Source organism: Clarias gariepinus, chromosome 11 (genome assembly GCF_024256425.1).
Source record: "Clarias gariepinus isolate MV-2021 ecotype Netherlands chromosome 11, CGAR_prim_01v2, whole genome shotgun sequence".
NCBI classification, from domain to species: domain Eukaryota; kingdom Metazoa; phylum Chordata; class Actinopteri; order Siluriformes; family Clariidae; genus Clarias; species Clarias gariepinus.
Window position 1 is genome coordinate 29439338 of NC_071110.1, and position 23163 is coordinate 29462500.

The window sequence follows — 23163 nt, forward strand, 5'->3', positions numbered from 1 at the left end:
AAATGTTTCACAAAATATTCAATGAATGTCTGTAAATCTGTAAGTAAGCCTGAAATAATATGTTTTATAATGATACCGGTGCAATGAGAACACTTTTCCTAGACCTTCAGGTTTACCTGGAACTCCACACTTAGATCTTGTACTTAAAAGTTTTTAATGAATTTATGATTTGATTTGTCCACCCATGATGTACCTATTTTAGGATTCGAAATTTTATAACTTTTGGGGTAAAACGCAACTGCGATAGCATTTGGGAGAAACTGGGTACCATCAGTGAGCAACAAGCACATTATACATTACGCACATGAAATTAGAACACACACATCTTTGTACCTGTATTTTCTAACACTATCAGTACCATCAGTCAGATAAATACTATTAAATATTACTATAAGCATGAGAATGTCAAAGCACCGTTGGAGTTATAAAAAAATGAAAAAAAAAAAAAAAGTCCTGTACTGCTGTTTACTGAACGTTTGTACCACATTGTGGTGAACAATAAGGAAGAACTACTGAGTGACGAGGTCTAAATGGTGAAGTCAGACGAGTAAAATCTCAAGCGAAGTACTGATCCAAGATCAGCTGTTGAATTCTCTGATCTGATTGGGGTGAAAGGTGTTACGGCGCTTTCGCTATGGAGACGTTTAACATTTCCTAGGAAGGAGTCTCCACTTCCGGAGTCGGTTAATTTTCTGCTACGAAGTAAAAAAAAAAAAAGTAAAATAAGAGAAGCTGACTTTTAACAGAATTATAAACTGATATAAAAAAAATTTTGTTAATAAATTACAATTAGTTTTTTCTTAAAAAGTTAATACAATATTCACTATAATAATAATAATAATAATCGCACCATGCATTCGTGTATCATTCTAGATCAGTACCATCGCTCTGAGTTTTAACCATGTGACCCCAGACCCTGAGAACTTCAGGTTTCATGAGAACTGCAGTTATGTGAAGGCCAGCATTCTGGAAGGTCCGAGTGTGCAGCAGCGTGAGGGCAGAGTTACAGATGACGAGTAGGAGATGAGGTCCGACGAGGCTTGATCAGGCTGACGGAGTATTGGTGAGTTCTGGAGTTCGGTTTATTGCAAGATGAGAGACAGAGAGAGAGAGAGAGAGAGAGAGAGGGGGAGAGAGGACTTGATGGGTAGGTGAGGTGTAGCTGCTTTTCATTCTGTGGAGAAGAAACAAAAGAGAAAAAAAAAAGAGAAATCAGCTGTAATGCCTTCGTGCTGATATAAAATACAACATAACCACTCCCTTACCTTTGATGTCTCTGAAATACAGGTAGTCCCTGACTTACGAACAAGTTCTGTTCCAGGATTACATTTGTAAGTCGGATTTGTTCTTAAGTCTGACAAAGTGAGTCTTATACGGCTTTGACACAAACTAGCAAACTAGTCCACTTGACTAAATCTCATACTTTTCTTACACTGCCGTCATGTGGTCAAAAAACACAACTGCGCAAGAGAAAGGAATCTTACGCACGTCAAATGTAACAGTGTTGTCTCTGTGGGACTTTAAATCAAGAGTGGAATCCCGGACGCCATTTTGTCTCAGAGCTGTTGTCCACTGTATTGGACTGTAAACTCTGTTTTCTTGGGGATTTTTCCGAAATTAGGATTATTCACCATCAAGACAGCTGTACAGGACAGACATTTTCTATCACACACACACACACACAATTTACCGGGCTTTAGACATTAAATAGATTCACTTACACAATTATAATATTGTACTTAATTGTAAATATTGGTATCTGGTGCACTGCAGTGTCTATTTTCTGTACAACACACGTGAGCTTCTTCCATTCGGATCTGCGGAAATTCGTAACCTCGGATGTCCGTAAATCGGAGACTACCTGTATGAGAACAGACAGTTCGCTCAGGTTGATTAAGAGATAGATTCCTACAGCAGTTGCAAACGCTACTCAAGCTGCAGGAAAAGCACAAGCGCAAACACAGTGTACCTGTGTTCAGGAGGACTTGCGCTAAACAGAGCTGTAGGAGGGATGTGGGGCTCACAGTGGTGGTGGTGATGGCAGTATCCTTAGTGATCATTAAGGCCTAAAAAGAGGAGGCTTGTTTGTTTATCCTGGTGGAAGTACAGCTGCAGCGGGCCCCAGTATGGAGGAAAAAAACATCCCCGTAATATCCCCATCCTCCTCCTTCTCCTCTGAGGAAGCCAAGGCCACACGGCGTGTTTCGACAAGTGGGATGAGTTTTTTAACGATAGGTGTATTTCTATTTTTGTGAAATAAATGAAAAAAAAAATGGATATCGGCATGCGCCCAGGTCGATGTTTTATCAGCCAGGAAAACTGTTTATGTGCATTAATTCAAATAAACGAATATGAATTTCTCAAGATCGTTAGGATCAAGATTGTGTAGCCATCATGTTTTATAAAATTCCAAACGTAGCATATAGTTTTTTAACACAAAAAGAAACTGTGAATCACAAATGTTTCAGGGAAGATGTTAAAAAAAAAAAAAAAAAAAAAAAAAAAAAAAATATGTATGCTTAAAGCTCAAAGCTGAAAGTACGAAGTGAACAAAGCCGAGGAAAGCGAACTCATCTGAGAGCCAGAGAAGTAGCGGTTTGAGCGAAACCTCATCTAAAAATACAGCGGCGTAACGAGGCACCCTCGGTGCGGAAAAACATGAAAGTCTACCTCACATCCTCGCGGCGAGCGCTTTTATAGGAGCCACCGTCTTTAGAGGCGCCCTCCTCTTTACTTAGAAAAACCAGCGAGCTGGAGGAAATTGTAGAGGGTAAAATTAAAAGCTGCACAAAAAAAAAAAAAAAAAAACGACATGAGGGAAGGGAAAGGAAAACGCCACTCAGGACACGGCTCTGCCTCCACACGCTCAGAAAAAAAAAGGGGGTGACCCGAACAAGACGGATGGAATTCTCGGAAGAGACTCATCTTCGAACAGATGGATGGCGGTTCATCTGGTTTATCTGCACCTGCATGGTGTACAGCGCTCTCGAGTATATATTTAGCAATGCAAAGCAAAACTGACAACTTCCCATGAGATAAGTTTTCTTTTTGCAGTAGGTTAGTGATGTCCAAACATCAATAAACCTGAAGGGAAGTGGAAATCAGTAGACTCAGACTTTGAGTTGTCTCAGACTTTTGATGATTCTCCCTTGCAGAAAAAAAATGAAAACTGTGCATTTTCAAAGTTTTTTATTTATTTTGGTTTTGGTTGTTGCCATTTCTGTTCAAATGGGCAATAAAACTAAGTTTTGCCCAGCAAGAAAAATGACCTATTCAGTTTACAAGGAAGTGAACCTTTGCACTATGTTACATATTAAAGTCACGTTCAAGTCAACCCGTGATGAAACTTGTCATAAATGAAGGCGTTTCTAGAAGACTTCAAGCACAGTATGTTGAGACTTTTTAGCCGCAGTAAAAAAAAAATGTTCACGGTGCAAATATTTGTAGAATTTAAAGGAAATATGTGAATTTCACGGTGGCTTGAAACACATCACAGTCGCTCCCTTAAACATTCTGCGAATGAAAAGGCTTGATCTGTAAATATCGACAATTACTTGTCATCAACTTGCAGGAGAGACACGTCTGTCTGTGTGAACTATAAACACAATCATTTACCAACACCACTTGCAGGTTACAGGATCTTTAGTGGGAGTTATTACCACATCCCCCGTACAGTCCTGACCTCGCTTCAAGACATTTCCACATCTTTGGCATGTTAAAGGAGTTTATGGGTGTCCAGCGTTTCGAACATGAGTCTGGTCGTCGCTCCGCCGTACTGAGAAAACGTTCTACCTCAATGGTGTCCGAGCACTAGTGAGACGCTGGGATAAGTGCAATAGTGTAGCAGAGGATTATATAGAGACATAAGGAGCAGGTTTATTCTTCATAACGGTGTTCTGTTATTCTAAAAAAGTCCCAGGTTGACTTATTTAATATTTTGTTGAAAATGTCAAAAACAACCCTCTTGGCTGTCTTCCTACTTTTAATGATGGGGTCTTGGATAGGATTATGTACCAAAACTGGTGCCAATATGGTACAGAAATCCTATATTACCAGTATGTACAGTATCTTCGGTGCCACTTAAATGCTTCACTGCACATAAAAAATTATTTCCTGACTGAGAAAATGCACGTGAAGTTAGAAATCTATAATAATACAAATCCAATTAAACTGCATAGTAACGAGTCGTTTTCACATTCCGATCCAAAACTCAGAAAATGAGACAGATGCAATAATAAGCCCTTGCTCTGACGGTAGCAGGTAGCATTAGCTCTTGCTGAAATTTGAAGCTGGTTTGTAGCATACCAGGAATACAGCCTACTGCTGTTACTGGTGTTAAATTATTGTAGCTGGTTTAGGCAGTGCGTAAATTTGTTGTTTTGTATTTATCCAAATTTATATACACTTTAAACTTCTAATATCCTGCTTATTTATTTATTTATTTATTTATTTATTTATTTAAGTTGTTCTTTAAATGTTATCCACCTTTTTTATGGCTCTTTTTTTTCCCTTTTTCTTTTAAGTATCAGTTTAGGCACCGGTACTGTAAAAAAACAAAAACCAAAAAACAACCCTAATTGGTCTTGGTCTGGAAATTGGACTCGTGTTGCTGATTAAATCCCGGGCACGGTTCAGGTTACGGAAACGTACCAGACTTTGGGTCAAGTGTACTCGGATCCATGTTCAAGTCTCGAGTGTGGGAGAACCTCAAGTATCAGGATTATTAGTTTATTATAAGCTTCAACAACCAAACGTTCTTATTTATATTAAAGCTACATATTAGCATACAGTTACTATCCATCTTATCAAGGGCTGTGCAGTTCAAGTGATTATACATTTTTGTTGTTGCTCGATTCAACTAATTGGATTTTCAATTCAGAATTTATTAATACTATTTGGGTAAAGTTTCAGAAGTTCAAATTAAACCACGACCTTTGCAGAAATCAGAAAATACACAAATACAAGAATATGGCTCGTTCTTGTTCTACTGCTGATTTTAAGTCTATGGGCAGCTGATGCGATACTGCCACCTGCTGGACCGGAGAGGACAATTGCCATCGCTTTGTATACGGGACCGGACATAATAATAATAATCATAACAATAATAATAATAATATCAAATTTGCATGCATGTTAGATTATTTTAGTTTTTTTATATGTTAAAACCGGTGAAATAAATAAATAAATAAATAAATAAATAAATAAATAAATATTTATTTATAGGTTTGATTTTTATCAAACAAAAATAAAAATCTCATTAAATCGAAACGACAGCCTACCTGTGATTTACAGCTTCAGTCTAAATATAACGCACCGTATGAAGCGTAACACACACCTTGATACGGCAACACTTGAGTGCTTGAGAATCCCACCACCTGCTGCAACCACACACACACACACACACACACACACGGGCCAAGACACGATCTTGCGGACAGTAGCTCAGGTTTTTAACATGTGAACAGATGACCGAGAAAACGTCTCAGTGCAATCAGGTACGAAGTGACCCTAAGCAGAGAGATATCTCCTTCACTCTGAATTAACGCACTTAATTAACTAACGGTATCACGTTACACTGGGACGCGCAACCCTGACCCATTGAGTTAGCGTATAGAAACTATCAGGGCTTAAAAATGCAACATGTATTACACTGAAGTAGTTATGCACTTGTCTGAGTGTGTGTGTGTGGACAGAAGACCACACACTTTAGAGCAGTGATACTTCCCTACTTGTAGACACGGTAAGCGTTACTGCCTCTTTATAGAGTGTAACTCCTTATAAGGGCATGAGCGAGGGGGTGGACCTTGTCCTCCAAGAGCTCAATGAACTAACGTCATTCAGCTAGGCACGTATGCATTACACACACACACACGCGCATGCACACGCACAGAGCCAGCCAAGGCTCGAGCGTATGAAGACAATTTTAGCTTGATCACACACACATACACACACTCGTACGCGCTCGGTGAGGGATATGGTTACAGATGTGTGACCAGTGTGTGCTCTCGCTGACGTCAAAACACAGGTCATGTTCACACACAGGGAACATTTTGGCTCTTAGAGGAGGGAGAGGAAAAAAAAAAAAGTTTACACACACACACACACACACACGCAACCTATAACTGTTCAGGAGGAATATTCTCTCTCTCTCTCTCTCTCTCTCTCTCACACACACACACACACTCTCATTGAAAATGCTGATGTTAAAAAGTTTGTCAGAGAAAAAAATATGTAAATAAATAAATAAATAAATAAATAAGACACTGCAAGGAATTCATACAAGACTTTTTAAACAAACAAACACACACTGAAATACATATAAGAAAATTATTATTTTTTGGTGCTTTTGAAAACAAAGCCTTTGTATCATGCAGCATGCGTGTGCGTGTGTGTGTGTGTGGTGGGAGAGACCCTGTGTGCCAAATACCATTCCCTTTACCAAAGGAAAAACTTCCATCTAACCCCCCCAACCAACCACACACACACCAGATGTTTAGCCTACTTCAGCAAGTTGAGACAGATACACACACACACACACACACACACACACACACACATTTCCTCTTATGCGCTCTTCAAATAAAACAATACTGAATCACAACATGCATTGACTAACAACTCTGAAGGACTGAGGTGAAGTGTGTCTAACACACACACATACACACACACACACACATACACAGCAGATGTTTAGCCTACTTCAGCAAGTTGAGGCAGATATACACACACACGTGCACACAAAGACAAAGTGCCGGAGCGCGCACACAGCAGCACCACGCCGCGTGTTGGTGGGAGAAAAAAAACGAGTGAGAAGTGGCGCAGACATGCCTGAGCGCACACACTCGACGAAGTTTCCATTGCTGCTGTGACCTCAATGATGAAGGCTCCCTCTCTCTCTCCCTCTCACATACGCACAAAGCCTTCTTTCCTCGCTTTTCCCCCACGTACACATAAAAAAATGGTGTAAGAAGCTGTCTAGAGTACTGTATATACAGTTAAACACACACACACACACACACACATATATACAAAAGACATCATAAAGTGCCATGACTGGTACTGTTAACTGTAGAACTGTAGATTTATCTAATATGTCCCCAAAAAGGTGTGTGTGTGTGGAGGGGGGGGGGGGGGGGGGTTGGACAGAGTAAGAGAGAAAAGACTCAGAAAGCAGGAAAAAGGGTTAGAAAGACAATAAAGATGTAAAGACAGACAGAGGTGAGAAGAGACAATGCCAGAGACAATGAAAGAGAAAGATAAAAAGAGAGAGAGAGAGGAAAGAGAGATGTGAGTAAGAGAAAAGAAATAAAAAAGACAGAAAATAAACAACGAGAGAGAGGCAGATTGTCAGAAAGGAAGAGAAAAATGAGATTTGGAGAGAGAGATACGATAGCAAGAAGAGGAAAAGAAAATAAAAGGCAGAAAGAAGTGAGAAAATGAAAGAACAGACAGAAAAGGGAAGGACAAAACCAGAGAGAGAAGGAAAAAAGAAGAGACGAAACACACAATCAAGATAGTGACAGAGAGAATAAGAGAGAGGAGGAAATGAGAAAATTATAAATATACAGTAGCAGCGCGAAGTCACAGAACAGAAAGACAAGAGAGAGAGGAGACAGAATAAAGAAAGAACAGAGCAAGAGAGCGAGAGAGAGAGAGAGGAAGAAATAAGGAGGAGAGATTTTAATGATATTAAAAATGATAGAAATAAAAGAGAAAATTGTAAAGAAAAAGAGAGAGAGGAAATGGACACAGGAAGAGAGGAAAAAATGAGAGATGGAGAAACAGACAGTATAACAGAAAAGAGGAAAAGTCAGGGAAGGTCACAAAGGAAGAGATGGAGGCAGAAGAAAAAGAAGACACAGAGAAGATAGATAGAGAGAAACAAATGAAAAGAAATGAAAATGAAAAGACAAAAAGAGAGACAAAAAGAGAGAAAGAGAGAGAGAGAGAGGGAGGGTGACATGAGGACACAGTGCGAGAGATGCAAGCAGGTTCCAAGGAACTCCTCCAGCGCAGCATGAAAGCTCTGGGCCGAGTACACACTCAGGAAGAAGCGCGTGCGGTGGTGCGAGGGGGCGGGGCTTTCACAAAGCGTCTGTTCATATTATCCCCTTTTCAGATGTGCACTCCATTATGTGCATTTTTACTGAGGTTTGAGGAGTCAGGTTCACATCCGTATGCGCTCAAGAATCAACGCTCCGAGTAACAATCAGAGCCGTCCAGAAAATGACAAAAATGCCTGATTGGGAAAGAGCGATTGAGAGACCCATCGGGTTCTTTGTCTTTATTTATTTAATTAGGAGTGAAAACATGTGTAGTGCAGGTAATAAAAAAAATAACCGGCTCTGTAATGTTTAGTACTCATCTAAATATTCTTAAAGACCAGTCCTTGTTTATGTCGTGTCTCAGGTACGATTGACTTCCGTATCTGATTCGATCCGTGCGCGGTTCCTGACTGTGTTCTCACTCATTAAAATGAACCAGACCCTAATGTGAAAACAACCTTCATTTTTAGCACATCTTGTGGTGGATTTTGTAGATCTGGCTACCCTGGGTCCTGTTAAACCCTTACTTGACAGACTATAGAATCCTGTGAGGACGGTAAGATCACGCTCACATCTTGACTCTCTACCTCACGATTCTTTTTAGGTATGTTTGAATCAAACCGTGATGAACATTTACATAAAACAGACGTCCATCTGAACGACAGAATAATGTACTTTATGGATTAAGAACATTTAATACCCTAAATGTTACATACTCTATACTGGAAAAGGGCTTTATATATTATTCAAATCCTCGACATGTTACCGGGATCGGAAAAGCGAGATATAGCGCACAAGCACGTAACGTGTCCGAAAATGTAAACAGAGTTTGTTTTATTATTCTTTTTATTTCTCTGGAGAAAAAAGTGGCATTTAAACTGAATGCTCGAACACACTGTATAATCAATTAACCCTAAGTGACCACAGTACCTGCGCTTTATCTTTATGTTAACCGCACTCGTCCACACAACACTCACTATTTCCTTGTCTTGCTGCCGTCTCCATCCAGAAATAAGAAGATTTAAATGAAAACCCTGACGCCGGAGAACTTTGTCTCGGTTAACCACTTCAGAGTAAGCTGAAAGCGGAAAACCTTTACCACGCCGACTCTTCTTTCTTTTTCGTCCACTAAGAAGGCCAGCAGTAGGCGGAGCCAGAAATCATCTCATCCTGACCCGGCCCACTCAAGAACTCCATCACCTCACCCAGCCCGACCCGACGCCTCATGTACACAACCAACCGGCGGTGGGGCCCCAGGTTGCTCCCGACGACCTGCCTTTTTTTTTTTGCCGGCCCCAAACGCTGTGGCGACAGCGTAACCATGGAGACTGGCGCCGAGGGCAACCAGCTGCAGCGTTGCATGCGTCTGTAATTAAAGCCAAAATATTCAAAAAACATACACAACCCAGAAATAAAAGACGATAGTTTGTTTATATACACACACATCAGAAAAAAAAGAAGAATTATCAGATGTAAAAATAAATAAATAAACAATTGGAACATCTCACACACAAAAACCCTACAACTAAAAACCAGTGCATGTGCAAATGCACGCACACACACACATTACATATTTATATATATATATATATATATATATATATATATATGTAATGTGTGTGAGAGAGAATGCGAGTGTGAGAGAGAGAGAGAGATAGGAAAAATGATACTTGGAAAGGGTGGGACGTTAACTTGTCTCACCCTGATCTGGCCCACTGAAGAACTCTTTCACCTCAGAGAGAGAGAGAGCTGCATGAGAAGCACATCGTGTTTAGTGTAGCTGTGTAACAAACACCTCTCAGCTCCTGTCACTGCCGTGGCCTCTCTGAGGCAGGGGGTCCATAAAGGGTTCGCACGCACAGTGCTTTCACTCTCTCACATATATTCACACACACACACACACACACACACACAACTTCCCACCCACCCATCCACCCACCCACTGAGTTGATCATTAGTTCCTACTACAAACTGCCAGGATTGTGACTGCATCTGAATTACTACTCGTCTGCTTATTGTTCTCACAAGTCCCTTCGGTTCATCACCGAAACAATAGCACCCAGAACACAGAGCGCTGTACCTCGAAGAACCTCTCGAACCCTGGCCCGTCCCTCAATATGCTTAAAATGACTGTAAAGGGTTGAGAAAATGTTAGTCAGACATCAATAAGAGTAAAATTCAAAGCAAGTAAAACAAGTGGAAAGTAGTGAAAGAATAAAGCGCTGCTGCATCACCCTCATTAAAAAAAAAAAAAATACGGGTGGTTACGTTAGCAAAAATCTAGAAAGCTACCTAACGAGATATCTACACACCTCATAAATCAAAGTTATAGATTTAACAAGCTAAAGTGCCTGGTGTTGATTTATGTAAAGCAAATACTCATAAAAGATGAAGAAGAAGAAAAAAAAAGTGCTACTGCTGAAGCCGTGAGCAGACATGCTGGTTTGGCGTCACATGCCAAACTCGGGATTGACGAGACCTCCCAGAAATTACTAAGCAATTATTATTTTTTTTTTTTTGCCAAACACGGCATCAATCCCAGTGAACGGCATTGTGGGTAAGGTAACCATGAAAGCAGAAAAATACACAGACGTGTCAATGGAAAAAAAAAAAAAGGTTGCGTGTTAATCATAAAGATAAACATGCAACTTGTTCAGCGTGAAGTTTGTTGTTCTTTAAGAGCAAATACTTCCAAGTACAGAACACACACACACGTACACAGAGAGCGAGCATTCACTCTTTTAGCTTCCTGGCACGAGCGCTGATATTAATCAGCTGCTACGAGAGCACAACTGCGTCAACACGTACTGCTGAGTCACTCGCTGACTCGACTGTTCCTGCCATCGAGGTCCGGCACAAAGAAGCGCGATATGGACCGAGTCAAAGAGCTTGCGGTTGCATGACGTTCTCAGAAAAGTACACACAACATCCTTTATTGTAGCGGTCACACTGACGGCACCTGAGCTGTAACTACACCTACACCCACCATACCACCGCACCCGGTCCCGCTCCGCCCCATCCCACCCTACCCCTCCACAGATTGAGCAAAGGGATTTTCCGCTGAACTGTACAAGTGAGTGCTGTTTCCTAAACAATGTGATGTGCACATTTCTTGCTGAAAACAATGACAAGATCTCTCGTACTCACTTTTTTTCCCCACATAAACAAGTTTAATTCTCTATCTAAGCATTAAAGACATGACATGTGCATACGTTATGACAGATTGACATCAACGCTTACCTTCTCTAAAAGTGAGATTGCCCCTGTTGTCATCTGCTTTCGGAAAGTTTATGCTGGCATAGGCACTTGATTCCTCTGCCACCCCGGCCGCGTCGAGGTCCACCTGCCGGGTCTGTAAGCTCGAGCTCCAATCCGGAACAAGCGGCTCTCGGTTTTGAGCCAAATCCAGATCGATGTAGTTCAGCCCATTTTGGTTGGAAGGGTCAAAACTGGATGCTGTTCCAGCAGCGGCAGGAGGAGAAGGAGGTGAAGCAGCAGTGCCCGAGGTCTCAACAGGCTTCAGCCAAACGTTCTCAAATGAAGCGGAGCTGTGGCGTTTGACGTCTTCCGACTGAAAACCCGTCGCTGTGTTTACGGTCGTCGTGGAGGCAAATGTTTCCGAACTGTGCCGCCTCCTGCCTTGAGGGTCGACCCGGATCACTTTGGCACCCTGGTCTGTCATTTGGGTCAGGTTAACCCGCGAGAAGGCACTGAGATCTGCCAAAGGACCGATAAGCATTGACCTCCCTGGGCCTGCACCTAATGTCGAGATGTTATCGTTGTGTGACGCAGAGCAGACCAGGACATCCGGGTCTTGTGACGAAGCGTTTATGAGTATTGTCTGGGAATCAGGATAGGCTGCAGAGTAAGAGCTCAGTTGCATACTCATGTAGTCACGTTCACGTATGGTTTCACATGGCAGGTGAGGGGAGGAGGCTAGGGTTTCTGATGGACTAGAAGTGGCGTGAACAGGGGAACGAGATGCCGATCTAGATTGTGAAACGAGCTGCATGTTCATGTAATCAGAAGAAGCTGGCTCTGCCGGAACGTCAGCTCCGTTCCCAACGTATTCAGATGAAAACAGCGATGCTATGCTGGCTGAAAACGCTTTGTCGTTGAACTCGATGTTGACATACTCTCCCGGACTTTTGGGCTCGCCTGGGAAAGGGTTTTCGCGCATTCGTGGAAGTGTGCTAGCTCTGTTAGCATCCAACGACAGTCTTGTTGGTCGTACCATCCGAGAGTTGACCTCTAACCTTTTGGGCCTGACAGAAGGCTGTTGTGAATTAGACTGACCACCCAAACTATCACTGCTAGCCGAGGACGAGGAAGAATCGGCGCAAACCAAGCGACTGCTGCCAAGTGACATCTGCAAGGGGCTCTGGTCCTGCTTCCTGCTAGTGTGCTTAAAAGAACGGGGTAAAGAGTAGTATGCGTAAGCTGGCCTGGACAGCTCGTCTACAGGGTTAAAGTAGCAGTCTGGTGGGGTACCAGTCGTTGAGCCGCTAGCAGGCGACATGTTTATATAGTCTCCACATGAAGACACTTTCCCCTCTGTGCTCTCGACAGACAGTGTAGGGTTCATGCTGTTGGTCCAGATCTTTCTGTAGTTTGTGGAAACATCTGGGGAACAGCTACCGCTTGGTGACATCATCATGTAGCCATTGGAGTCCACTCGTGAATGCAGACGAGGATTGATAATCTGCTGAGGTGCCGAAACACTTTTTGGACTCATAGGCATGTAGTCTCCGCTGGTTCCAGTAACCGCTGCAGAGGCTACACCGGGTGACATTGGCATGTAGCCGTCGTCCTTGTGACTGGACTCCCTGCCACCTTCCGCCGTTGGCATGTCCAAGCATTCTTCAGGATAGGAATTTGTAGACAAGTTCCGGCATATTGATGGCGAAGACGATGATACAGAGCAGCTGCGATTATACGTTGGCGTCATTACAGCGTATTCGTCCTGTGAAGGTGTTGTTTGGTGGCATGTAGCTGGGGGTGACAGGGTGCCAGATGAATGTGTCCTTTTTCTAAAACATTTCTCCAAGTCTGACTCATCCATGTGAGAAGGAGTTACTCTGGACTGGCTCCCTGTACTAGTCAGTGAACCAGGCTTGCTCATACATATGTAGTTATTCAGTTCTTCTTCTTTGGCAGGAGGGGTATGTCCAAGCGAGTCAGGGGTCACGCTCCGGAAGGAGCTTCGAAAATCACATGGACTGGAACCGTATTCATCAGAGGAGATGAAACCACCATCACTAGGTGACCCTGATATTGAGGCACTGGATCGTCGAGGGAAAAGACTATCAGAAGTTGACCCGTGTCCACTAGTGCTGCTGGAGGACAGACTTATAGGGCTGACAGCTGACGGAGAATATCGCGATGATGGCGTAGGGATGGACCTGCTATGGTTTAGTGGAGGATGCAGCCTAGATCTACCCCTGTGCCTTTGCGACTGCAGCCTAGAAGATCTTGGGCTACTAGGGCTCCCGTCTACTGACGCTGGCCTTGACATAGTCCCTTCTCCATCACTCGATGCCCTAACTCTGAACGAATGACTGTGTCTCCCTGGGCCGGCTGGAGACGTAGCAGTCACACTTTCGGCCCTCATGCGCCTTCCCAACCCGACCTGACTCGGAGGAGGGTTGTTGTGATGATGCCTCGTCCTTACTGGCACGGAAATGGGATTGGAGCAGTTGGAAGAGGACTGGCTTTTGCTCCGGGGCCGAAATTCTTCACTCATAGCTTTCATAGCCTCCAAAATAGTTTCGTGCATGTTCTGAGCCACAACCGAGTCGTCAACCTGCATCCAAAACTCGCCGGGCCCCGTGACCGCAGACCTCCCGACTTCAATGAAAAAGAAATTTTCAGAGTGCCCACACCTCCGGATGTTCATCAGCTGCAAAACGACCGCCGCAGCATCGGAATTAAGTTTAACAAAACCCAAAGTCTTATTTGTGAGGCAAAGTCTGTAAACTCCAATTAGGTTTTTGATCTGTCCAAGTCCCTTTGGTTTCAGTATAACTTGCCATACTTCTTTGAAGGCTGGCCCGGGTGTAGCAGTCTCTCCGTAACTGTCATCTCCGACCCCATTACTCCTGGCACTTTCGTGGACCTTTCCTTGGTTGTGGAGGTCTACGAGAGCTTCGTACCACGCGTCCTGCTCCAGCTCATTGTCCGCTGCGACCGCAAAGTATTCGTCCTTGGTGTAAAGCGCGACAAGGTGTTTGTTTTTGGAATCCGCCCTTTTGTTGATATTGAAACATGTCTCGAGTGGAATTGATCTTTTCGGAGCCCCGGATTTGTGTCTCCATTTTTTCTCATTTTCATAGTACTCCAACCTGGACGTTCCGGTATCGCTTGCAGCTCGGAGAACAAAAAACCTTTTGTGCATGCTTTTGGGTTTCCTTAAATAACCCACCTTTCTCACGTCCGAAAAACAAGCCTTATCTGTAGATGGACTTGCCATGTTTTGGGTTTTTTTTAAATAAAAAAAAGTATATGTGCTGGGGTTTGTTTGCTTGCTCCTTTTATTTATTTACTTATTTATTTTTCAGTACTGCACAAAAATCGAAATTGAAAAAGATTAAAGAAAAGCAACTTTTTCCTCCATTGAGACAAAAAAATATATAATTAAAAAAATAAAAACAATATAAAACGCACTCGTGCGGCTTGCTTTTTAGCAGCTAGCTTAGCATCCCATGCCAAAACAAGCACTCGGAGACCTTGTTAAGGTCCATTTTTTAACCAAACGGTGTGTTTTTTCGCCAAAATTGTATTTCACAAACACAATTATGTATCTTGGTGGCGCTCCGAAAGTACTAGAAAAAACAAAAAGACGAAGAAAGAAAAGTCTCCTTTCAGTCCGGAGTTCCGTACGCGTTACCAAAACACGCAGCGTCAGCGCGAGACCCCATCTATTCCACAGGGAGAGCGCGAGACCATCCCGCGCGCGCTCTCAGCTCCCGCGTGCACAAATCCGACACGGAAATCCAGTCGTATCCGAATCGCACCGAGTCGCATTCAGCGGCTTTAACACGCATCTGTGTGTGTGTTTGTGAGTAGCGCGTGTTTGTAATCCCAGCACCAGTGTGTGTGTGTGTGTGTGTGTATATCCCCGTCCTGCTCCGAGCGGCTCTGAACACGTGACACACCACTGCGTGGCCAGATGAAAGCGCGAGCTCCAGCCTACAATGCAATACAATCTAAGCCCCACCCATTATGCGCCTCCGGAACTCCGATTGGACACCGGGTTTGTCCATCATCCTGATCTACGAGCGAGGGAAAAAAAACAACAACACAAAGTTTGCTGTAGGCGCGGGAGAGGAAACGAAACTGCGATTCTGTTCACGTTAATCATTTTGTAAAACTTACTGTATCTCTGGGGTATTTCATAAAGTAATAATACGAAAATTCCATTAAAACTAAGAAAAAAGGATTTAGTTCAGTGCTTTGGACCCACTTGCCACCATGGCATTATGTGAAACTCCGCCCGTTGGCACAGACGAGTGTGTGTGTGAGTGTGTGTGTGTCACTGAATCTCTCTCTCTCTCTCTCAACGGTATTTCTAAATCTTTTTTTCCTCCAAATAAATGTTTCCTCTACTCTCAATCAATAACTTCTCTCCTCCAAGGGTGCTCAAACTTTTTATTTGACATTTATTACTGAATTATGTACTTACTTTCCATCCGTAACATTGTTTAGAAGGCACAATAACTCTAATATTAATTATGTGCAATCTCTCTGTATAAAATCTCTCTGCTCTGCTTGTTTGTTTGCGGTTATCAGTTTTCATGTCATACTGTCAGAAACAGTTTCTGACAGTATGACATAAATTCATACAATTTTATAATTATCATTTAGAAATCTTCCAATTCGATATTACATTTTGTTACAATTTTAAACCTTTCATGGAAATCTTATGATTATTCAAATGTAGCCTGTTCCTTATAATGTTAGTTTACTCACTTAAAAACCAATCATAGCATTTAAACAATACAAACTAACTTCAAATACAAGAGTTAACATTTAACTGAGCAGCACGTATCCCTGTCATCCACCAAAATTATTATTTTTTAAATAACTTAGCAAACAATTCACTTATACCACACCGGATTAAAAAAATGAGTAAATAGTTCAGGATGGACAACCTGTAGGACTATAAGGAAACTGCAATGTTTTACCTAATTTCTCTAAAGTCTCAAAACACAACTTGACAGTGAGCGTGGACGTTGAGTGTCTGCAAGCATGGTCAACCAGCCAATTCTGGTCACTGGCTGGTTGACCATTTCACCTCGATTATAAATAAAAAAATAAAAATAAATAAATAATTGTAAAAAAAAAAGTAGTGGCTGCCAAGACACCAAAGCAGTGCGAGGAGCAGCAGCGAGTTGACCACGCACTCTATTTGCAGATAACGGTAGCATGCTGTCAGTTTCTGCACATGGACGAAGCTGCAGATAAACCTCATGTACACAGAAGGAGCCACGAGTATCATGCAGTACTAATAAAATAAATAAGTCCTTAGACCCCTTGGAAGAACCAACTTGGAGAACTGCTTGTAATAACCTCCATTTTTTTTTTAATGGCACATGAGATATATTTATAAAAGGACATATCTTTATTCATCCATACATTTATCTTCAGTACCACCCCTACACTACATACCTAGGGGTAATTTATAATAACCAGTCCACATGCTGGCATGGTTTTTAAACAGTGGAAGGAAACCGGATTACCCGCACAAACACAGTGAGAGCATGCACAGAGATTCGACGCAGATAGTAACCCGAGATCAGGATTGACCCCGGGGACCCTGAAACTGTGACAGGAAATCTTTAAGTGGTGTATTTTCAAACTGTTAAACTCTTTTGAAACTTTTTTCTCAAACCTCTGGATGAAACGCAATTACGAAACTGTACATCTTCAGGGACTTGATTAAACAATTTCCCTTTGGGATTAATAAAGTTCTTTGAATCTTGAATTATTCTTATTTTTACCTTTGCAGTAATAGGTCACTATTTTTAAAATTCCTTTTTTTTTTTTTTTTTAATGAGAAAACAAGATTTTTTTCCATTGAATAATTTGGTCTACCTAATGACTTCTAACAAACGGTTTTGTCTCTAAAAATTCTCTCTTGAGAATCCATCTTAAGAGCAGAATAAATATTAGAACCCGAACAATAAGCATTAAAGTAAGATCAAACAGACTCATTACAGTATGTATTAATACATATTTAGCTAGACAAAGTACCATATTGGTTATGATCTAAGACATGTTAACATATCATCAAACATGCAAAACTTAACTATTATTTTGGTTCATGGAAGAATTGAATAGTGATATATCTCTCTTAAGTTGTCAAATTAAAATGTTATTTGTCACGTATACAACCATAAACAGAATAATACGCAGTGAAATGCTCATACGACTGTCTGTAAACTAAAATTTAAAAATATGCATTACAAATGAAAATATTACAGTAAAAAATTATATTTAACTAAAATAGAAATAAAACAAATATTTATAATGATTAATTTAAGGAAATTAAGTTAGAAAGTTGGAGTCTGAAATGGCGTACAGTAGATGTGTGTACGCAGGTGCATGGTTGTCCAAGCAAGATAGTCTCCATCCTACTGTATGTACCCCGCCCCATGGCCGAAGTCTCCCGGGATAAGCTTCAGGTCCCATGTGGGGTTAACTGGTATAGGCGACGAGTGTAAAAGTGTGTGTGTGTGTGTGTGTGTGTGTGTGTGTGTATACAAATAACTGGTACTGGAGAGACTGGCACTACTAATGAAGTTAGTAAGCTTAGACTGCTTAGAGAAATTGCAGTGCATTATCTTTTACACCACCTATATTGTGACAAGGCTGCCCCCCACAGGTTCAGGTTCAGCTTTGCAATCAGTCATGAGATCTCTGGGGCATGACATTGCTTCCTATCACAGATGTTATAGCTGTTTAAAGAATCATAATGTGTTTCTCAATTAAAAGTTGTAAGAGAAATTAAGCACTTTAGGATGTACTGTGATGGATGTCTGTTAGGATGTGTGTGAATGTTGACCAGAGGTCCTAGCAGAGTCACCATTAGTCTCCATGCTCCATATTGGAATACAGAGGTTTCTAGATGGAGGAATGTATTATACAATATCATTATAAGATATTCCTAACTCCAATATTATGAAAATATTACTAATTAGCCTTTTATGATGCACCTCAAGCTAATTGATATTTGCCCCCAAGAACACTGTCGTGTCATTATTTCTAACCCTGCCCTGTTTCCCTGGTGTATAAACATGAGTTGTGTTTACACATGCAATCCATTACCATGGGGCAAAAAAACTCAAAAGCCGAGACAGACTGCAGTCTTGACTGGAGGCCATTTTGAACAGCAACTGTATTGCATCATCATTATTGTCACCAGTATGCAATTATTATAATTTCCATAAGTCTTATTTACATCAAATTGTGTTACCAGAAAGAGAGAGAGAGAGAGAGAGAGAGAGAGAGAGAGGGGGGGTGGGGGGGGGGGGGTGTAGAGTGATTACTACATTACATCATTGCACAACTGGGTTCATGGAGTACAACCCAGCCCCCCACCTCTCTCACATACACACACACATGCGCGTATATAGGTTGTTTCCTTTTGCCTGAACTGTATATTACACTAGACATTTTTTAATTCAGGGGTCACTTCTTCACCAGTTCACTATAATTAAAATACCCTAAATACCTACTTATTTAAACATTACACTCATCTGAACTATGGTATACTGCTATACTGCTGTATTCAACTTAGTTTGAAAGTGATGTATTTTATTAGTTAGCAAAAAAATCTTTAACACAGGAAACCATATAGTCAGAGTATTGGATTATCCATCTTTATGTTCAGTGGATAAAGCACATACTAGCATGTACAGAGTGACAGGCTTAAGGTAAAGTGGGGCTGCTTTGTTTGCGAGTGATGCTGTGAGCAGCAATGTTGATTTCACATAACTTGCTGAACTCAGGGTTGAGGAGATCTCACCAAGGTTTTGAGCAGGAATTACGTAGGTATCTATTGCTCTTACTAGCTGGAGGTAGGAATTAAGAGTCTTAGACACACACACACACACACACACACAGTGACACACAGAAAACATGCTCCTGCAGTATATCTACTGCTGCAGGCCCCACGGTTGCTATGGCAACGCAACACAACACAGACACTGCCTGGTCTGCTTACATCATTTATATACTCCCTAAGCACCTTTTAATCTCTTATAACCCTATTTACCCAAATTCCTTTTTCAGCTTCCCAGCTCCTATTTATCTTTCTCAGACACACATTTGTGTTTGGATACTGCCGGATAAGCGGGTTCAGAGTGTTTAGAGTAGCTAATGCATCTCCCTGCATGTTTTTTTTTCTTTTTGGAGGTGGGAGGGAACCAGAGAACCCGGGGGAAACAACCCACACGGGGCGAATGCACAGAAAAGGCACGCAGATAGTAGGCTGATAGAGTTGCAGAATGCTCATTGAGAGAGGGGGTGGGGACTAGGGGGGGGGGGCATCAACTTGTAATGCAAACCCTAGGCACCACAAATGTTATGTCTATTGCTGTTCAAGTACTGTGTCTCACCACTGTTAAGAAGAAAGCCAATTTCCTCCTGGTTTCCTCTGATGGTCGACGCTTGCAGGCAGTGCACGAGAAGTGTCGACCAACTAAAACTCATCCTTCAGAGCCAGGGTTTAAGTGACAGTGTTAATAAATTATTATTTTTGTACATTTTTGGTTTGTGTGATGTTTTTTGTTTTGCGTGCATAAGCACCGTAGTTGGCAAAATAGTTTTTGTATGATTTTTAAGAAATATGGAAATTAACCTAATATATATATATAGTTTTGGCAGTAGTAAAAATATAGATAGATAGATAGGTAGATAGGTAGATAGATGGATATATCTTTATGTTTCATACATTAAAGGATTTAAAAGCAGTCTCAGAAAAAATTCTGTCTGTATTCTGTATGTCTGTCCAGTCAGATTTGTCACAGCATCACCAAAAACTGACTTAACAGAATTTAATGAAAGTTTTGCAGTCCTTAGATATCTGCTTAAAGTTTAACCTGCACCACAAGTCAAATCAAAATGTTAAGAAAATGTTATGAACAGTTATGTGCTGAATTTAATAATCTACTTTATAATAAACTACTAATAAGCTACTTGTTTAACTTAAACAAGCACCTGGACCAATAGATATTAATTAGAAAAGCTAAAATTAATATTTTTTTACTGGGATTAGTCCATATTTTCACCGCTGAAAGTGGTATAAGTGAATTTTAATGCCCTAGAGTCATTTTAAGAGAAAACTTCATATTTATCTGATCTACTTTTTTGATACCATCTGTACTTCACTCTCCAATTATCGAACAGGGTGTGTATTTGGCTGATGATTAAAGAAGTACACAAGGCATAAAATACTTAACCTTACAAATTACATTTTCTTTGTATTAATAAGTTAGGTAGAGAGTTTTGCCATACTGTACAGAAAGACAGGCAAACATGTACGTGGGCTTCAACCTTAAATAATAATATCATTGATTACATTAAAGCTAAAGAGTAACCTATTTTTAGATTTAACCTTATAACTTTTTCTACAAACTCTTTTCCAATCAGGGACGGGTACTAACACAAGTGTATATTATTAGTTATAAGTTAGTTAGTACTCCTGATAGTCTCATTAAAATCATTTTTATGGACATACAGTATATTATATACTTATTTACTGTGACTCTATTAGTCTATCTATCAGGAATACTAATACAAACTCCAATACAAAAGTCCTCACAGACACATTGAAAAATATTGCTTGTTCAGTTTTATTTTACTGTTATTTCATTTTGGTTTGCATTTTATTGACTTTTTAATGTTTTTGTTTTTTTCCCAGAATGCACTGGGGGATTTTGTGAAGTCATGCTAATGCTTATCAGCGCCGGCCGCCATTGCGCTTTGTTTACTTCCGGTTTGGCGCTGATGAAACGGTGTGAAAACTGTCCCGTGAAACAGTATAAGAGCGATGACACGCATCTCGGGTCACACACACACGCCTAAGGAAACGTGTCAGGGGGGCTCATAAGGAGAGACAGCAAGCGGCTTTAAGCTCCGTGTAACACCGAGGACAGTGAAAGAGGGGGTAACGGTAAGGTCTGCGCGCGCAGGGGCACGAGCCACTTCACGAGTTAACATGTCTTTCAAGTTACAATCTGTTCTGTGTGTAACAGGTTATAACGCGTTGTACACAAATATGTATTTATTTGTTTATGTTTAAATAACGAACTATTAAAACTCGTCAAAAAATTTTTTATACTGAAATATTTCTGACGTGTTAGTGTGTGACGTCAGCGGTAACGTACCATGACGTCATATGAGACGCTGTTATGGCCGTTACACTATGCTAGATTTTTTATATAAGTTTTTATAACTCACTCAGATTACTATATGACGATATCTAAAAAGTTTTTTCCCTTACAATTCTTTCCATGCTGTTTGTTTGTCAGTGTTGTATTGCCAGAAAATGTTGGACTTCAAGTTCCAGAATGCATTTATTATGCTGTAAAATGCTTAATCACACTATTCAGCCATAATATTATGACCATCATAACTAATTGACCTTTCTTCCCCCTTTGTTTCCCCTTTCTTCCTGAAGGTGTGTTTGTGTTGTCTGGATCTAGATTGTCAGGAGCCGATCGTTTAAACCAGGGTCCTGAGTTAGAATTAAAGAAGGTCCAGTCAATAAAATGTTCTTCGAGTCGAGGTCCAAAGTCCAAATTCAAAGTTATTGAACTATGTTTTCTGTAACATATGAGACAAACTAATTTTTAAACTTCCTGCAGGAAGAATAAACATATCTTGTTTCTCTGTTCATTTAACTTTGAACTTCTACTTTCATAGTCTACTTTCCTGATTGGAAATTTTTTTTTGAAGTAAGCCATGCCATACCAGTTTTCTACCAGTGGCGGCCTGCAGGGTTATGAGGTCCTAGGCGAGATCATGAAAACTGGCCCGGCTGGTGTAATAGTGTGTCATTTCAGCGTCTGCAATTAAGAATGTGTATAAAAAGTCTTTATTTTGCTTAAATAAAATGCTAAAAGGAATCTCAGACATGAACATATTTTTTTTTCTTAATCTATTTATGTTTAATGTTTAATTCTAAAAAGAATTGTCATATTAATATATCGCACACATATACACACAAACCATCTGTATGACAATAAGAGTGTGACTGCAACAGTGATGGGAAACAGATTCTGTTCTGTTAAGCCAGGGGCTGTCCGTCTACACATCTGAATTTTATTTCTGTAGATGTTTTTTTTTTTTGTGCTTATTTATATGATGGACTAGTTACCACTCTGGACTGCTCTCACTGTCCAGTTAAATCTCCCGCGGCTGTCAGCTAGCATCCAGGTGACGTAGCAACACCCAATGACAGAGAGCACTCACTCTCACGAGCGCACATGCAAAGACACGCACATTTAAGTTTACTCTTTATTTCAGAGACTGTACATACTGCTACCATGCACAAATATTAACTAGACATTTAGCCCGTATGCTTGCACCGTGTAAAATCAGCAACAAGACAGACGATGTCGCGGGAGGCAATACACAAATCTCACACACAGTTAAATCCATATTACCATAAAGATTAAAATATCAGAAACTTCACTTCTTTATTAGGCGACTGACTGCCTGTATTGCTTGTTGGACGGGCCGATGCTGCCGCCTATACACGGTAACCTAACATGTTGATTGTCTCTATTGAGTGATGCATATGGCCACGCCCTCCTCATGGAAAAAGGTGCTACTGGTATTTTAATTAGGGATGCACCGAAATTTCGGCCGCCGAAAATTTTCGGCCGAAATAGCATTATCGGTTTTGGCCGAAACGTAAGAAAGCGCCGAAAATAAAAGCCGAAATTGTCGCCACGCCTCTCTCATCCTCCCGTCTCGTTCGCGCTGTCATTACGCATCAAACACGGAGTATGTCGGCGGTTTGGAAGCACTTCAAAGTTTCAGATGAGGACAGCAAAGTTGCCATATGCAACATTTTTTAAATACAAACAAAAAGAAAATATTTTAAACGTTT

The 23163-nt window shown here is 41.0% G+C and overlaps 2 protein-coding genes across 2 annotated transcripts in view; one reads left to right on the top strand and one right to left on the bottom strand.

Annotated features, from left to right (window-relative positions):
• Positions 1-451: 451 nt before the first annotated feature.
• On the bottom strand, positions 452-15144 carry irs1 (insulin receptor substrate 1). The gene is made up of 2 exons (XM_053507536.1): positions 11286-15144; positions 452-1174 (listed from the first exon to the last, which is right to left on the bottom strand). The coding sequence occupies exons 1-2, from the start codon at positions 14512-14514 to the stop codon at positions 1170-1172; spliced, it is 3234 nt and encodes a 1077-aa protein (XP_053363511.1). The 5' UTR covers positions 14515-15144; the 3' UTR covers positions 452-1169.
• Positions 15145-21011: 5867 nt separating this feature from the next.
• The window catches only part of rhbdd1 (rhomboid domain containing 1), a 14883-nt gene continuing 12731 nt past the window's right edge, over positions 21012-23163 (top strand). Inside the window, exon 1 of the mRNA XM_053507679.1 lies at positions 21012-21219. The gene's annotated coding sequence lies outside the window, so the exon portion shown is untranslated. The remainder of the gene's footprint in view (positions 21220-23163) is intronic.